The sequence below is a fragment of the Musca vetustissima genome, unplaced genomic scaffold (genome assembly GCF_032173495.1).
Source record: "Musca vetustissima isolate MV318-11 ecotype Yass unplaced genomic scaffold, APGP_CSIRO_Mvet_v1 utg26967, whole genome shotgun sequence".
Taxonomy (NCBI): domain Eukaryota; kingdom Metazoa; phylum Arthropoda; class Insecta; order Diptera; family Muscidae; genus Musca; species Musca vetustissima.
In genome coordinates this window covers 69,238-72,036 of record NW_026886425.1, presented here as the reverse complement: position 1 = coordinate 72,036, position 2,799 = coordinate 69,238, and the positions used below count along the sequence as shown (strand labels likewise).

The following is a 2,799-nucleotide window of genomic DNA, read 5'->3' as shown; positions in this document are numbered from 1 at the left end:
AAATATAATGCAATAACATTTTTATGGACAAATATATATAATTTTTGACCTGGAATATAATTAGCCAACAAATCTACCATGCTGTGAAAACAATTTGTTTTTATTTTTTACCGTTGTTACGCCCACAATATCAAAAAAGAAAATGGTGGTCCACATTACCCGAAGTTACTCTAGCTTCACCCGATTTTAGATAAATTGTCCACTAAAAACCCTGGAAATGTTTTGATTTGCTCGAATTTTGGCAGAGCGTATTGAATTAAGTCTAGAATGATGTGTGCAAAGTTTCGTGACAATCGGTTCAGATTTAGATATAGCTCCCATATATATTTTCATCCGATTTTAGGTAATTGGTGCCCAAAGGCCCTTAATATCTTTCGATTTGCACGAATTTTTGTATGGGGTACTGAGTTAAGTCTAGTATGATGTTGCTAAGCTTTGTGAAAAGATCCATAACTAGGCCGATTGACACAACGTACTGAAAGACGGACTGGGCCGACTATAAGATACCCTTCACCACTTTGGGTATATTCTACATATGTATCCTAACAGACGACGCGTTTTTGTTATATATCTATATCTGTACCGATTTCAGGGAAACTTGCCCGAGACTAATTTCCGTTTTTCCCACAACGTTTTTCCCTGAAATCGATACAGATATAGATATATAACAAAAACGCGGCGTCTGTTAGGATACATATGTAGAATATACCCAAAGTGGTGAAGGGTATCTTATAGTCGGCCCAGTCCGACTTTACTACTTTCTTTACTGGTTTTAGTTTTTGAAAGGTATAATAATAAATTCGTTTATATTTTATTTCTTTATGGTTGCTCCTTGAGTCTCCAATGAACCCAATATCTGATTTTGTTTCTCAAACATTTCCACACGAAATTTAAAATTCACAATTGGTGTATAAGGTGGGAACATCGATTCGGTTAATGAGAAATTTTCCAATTTGTAGAGATAGTTCTGAAAAATTAACAAATATTACATATCAAAATAAAATACGAAAATAATTTACTCACCTTTTCCAATGGACATGCATAGGGTAAATTGCTTGATTTTCGTAGCTCCTCAAGAACGGAGCGCAGCAAAATTGTTGAAACTCTATCATCCAGCAATTCACAAAGACCCATGGTGACGTTCGAGAATGTGTTTTCCTTCGGGGCCATGGACATTTTGTAACGTACCGTAAAACGAAGTCGGATATTCTCATTCATATTACGACTAAATTCCATGGTCTGATCAACGATATAACGATTCGAGGGCAATTTGGTTAGGTGGCAAATGTTTTGCGTCATAATGCGGCCATCATTGTGACAGCTGACATTATAGAATTCTATAAAAAATGGTCGTCTGGAGGCCTACCGCAAACGGAGAGAAGTTTTCATAAAAATGAGTTTCAACATTGAAACTCATACTTACTTCAGCTAATAGGAACATTTGAAATCCAATAAAAATTTTCAACCAATTTGGCAACATTTTTTCTTCGAATTCGATTGGGAACTGTTTTAAATTTTGCTTGAGACAAAATATTAAATAATTATCTATACGACTGAACATATTTGGGTTATTAGTCAATATTTTTTGGGTAATGCATTTTGAATGTATATTTAATTGTTTTTGATTTGTTAAAAATTATTGTACAAATATTCAGGATATTAAAATAATTATTTATTCGACGAAAAAAATTACAAAAATAAATACCCAATAATAACAAGCGGCTCCAAAGGGGATATTTTTATTCCATGAAAGAAAAACTCCATAATGTGGAGAGAGTATTGGGGGGAATATGCAAATTTCAACTACCTCTTGAAATGAAACGAGCAAAAACAATCATCGACAATAATGCCCCTTCATATACCACATCACGCAATAACAGAAGGTCTTTGGCGAATGCAAATGCTATTCTCCAGGGTTTTGACATGCAATTACAGCTTGACTTAAGTAACAACTAAAATAGCAACAACAACGACAATACATACCTCATACACTAACAATATAATTTAACACCTACAGAGGTGTGAAATTGAAGAGACAGGTTATGAATAAAATAACCACAACAACAACAGCCACAAATAACTAATTTTTCACACCATGTGATATGTAGAGGTAATGGAGTTCACGTGGATAATACATACATACATAAGAGAATCGTTTTAAAAAATATATATATTTATCAAGGAATTACAAAAGAAGTGGATTTTTAAAAAATGTTATTTTCAATGACTATAATAATGCGGCGAATTAAACAAAATATTTTCTCAAGGACATCAGACAATGGTGTATTTTTTTAATATCTTTTCAAGGACTACAAACAGGCGTAGATTTTTATACCCTCCGCCATAGTATGGAGGGTATATTAATTTTGTCATTCCGTTTGTAACGCATCGAAATATTCATTTCCGACCCTATAAAGTATATATATTCTTGATCAGGGTAAAATTCTATGACGATATAGCCATGTTCGTCCGTCCGTATGTTGTAATCACGCTATCTTCCAAAGGAATTGAGATAGAACGCCAAAAATTCGCATAGGTTTGTCTTTTGTCTGTTTAGGCATAGATCCCAATAGGGGACCACCCAAGTTTCGCTATTTTGGGTTTCTTGAGCGTGTTTTTCAACCGAATTCGCTGATATTTGGTACATTGGGTTCATATTGGGTACTTAATGTCTCCACAAAAAATTATAAATATAGGTCCAATTTTTTCTGGTAGTCCCCATATAACGGTACCTCCTAATACTCAGGTTTTGATCGCATTTTTCCACCGAATTGGCTGTGATTTAGAATTTTGAGTTCT

The 2,799-nt window shown here is 34.0% G+C and overlaps 1 protein-coding gene across 1 annotated transcript; it reads right to left on the bottom strand.

The window, feature by feature from the left end:
• Nucleotides 1-811: 811 nt before the first annotated feature.
• On the bottom strand, nucleotides 812-1,299 carry LOC133333935 (uncharacterized). The gene is made up of 2 exons (XM_061542248.1): nucleotides 1,024-1,299; nucleotides 812-967 (listed from the first exon to the last, which is right to left on the bottom strand). Exons 1-2 carry the CDS (start codon nucleotides 1,297-1,299, stop codon nucleotides 812-814), a joined length of 432 nt encoding a protein of 143 aa, XP_061398232.1.
• Between the last annotated feature and the right edge of the window lie 1,500 nt (nucleotides 1,300-2,799).

What these genes read in the sequence shown, in the direction of transcription:
- LOC133333935 (XM_061542248.1), bottom strand. Translation starts at nt 1,299, where the DNA reads ATGACGCAAAACATTTGCCACCTAACCAAATTGCCCTCGAATCGTTAT. An exon ending in ATGCATGTCCATTGGAAAAG is followed by an intron (nt 968 to 1,023) that starts GTGAGTAAATTA and finishes TTAATTTTTCAG; the next exon opens with AACTATCTCTACAAATTGGA.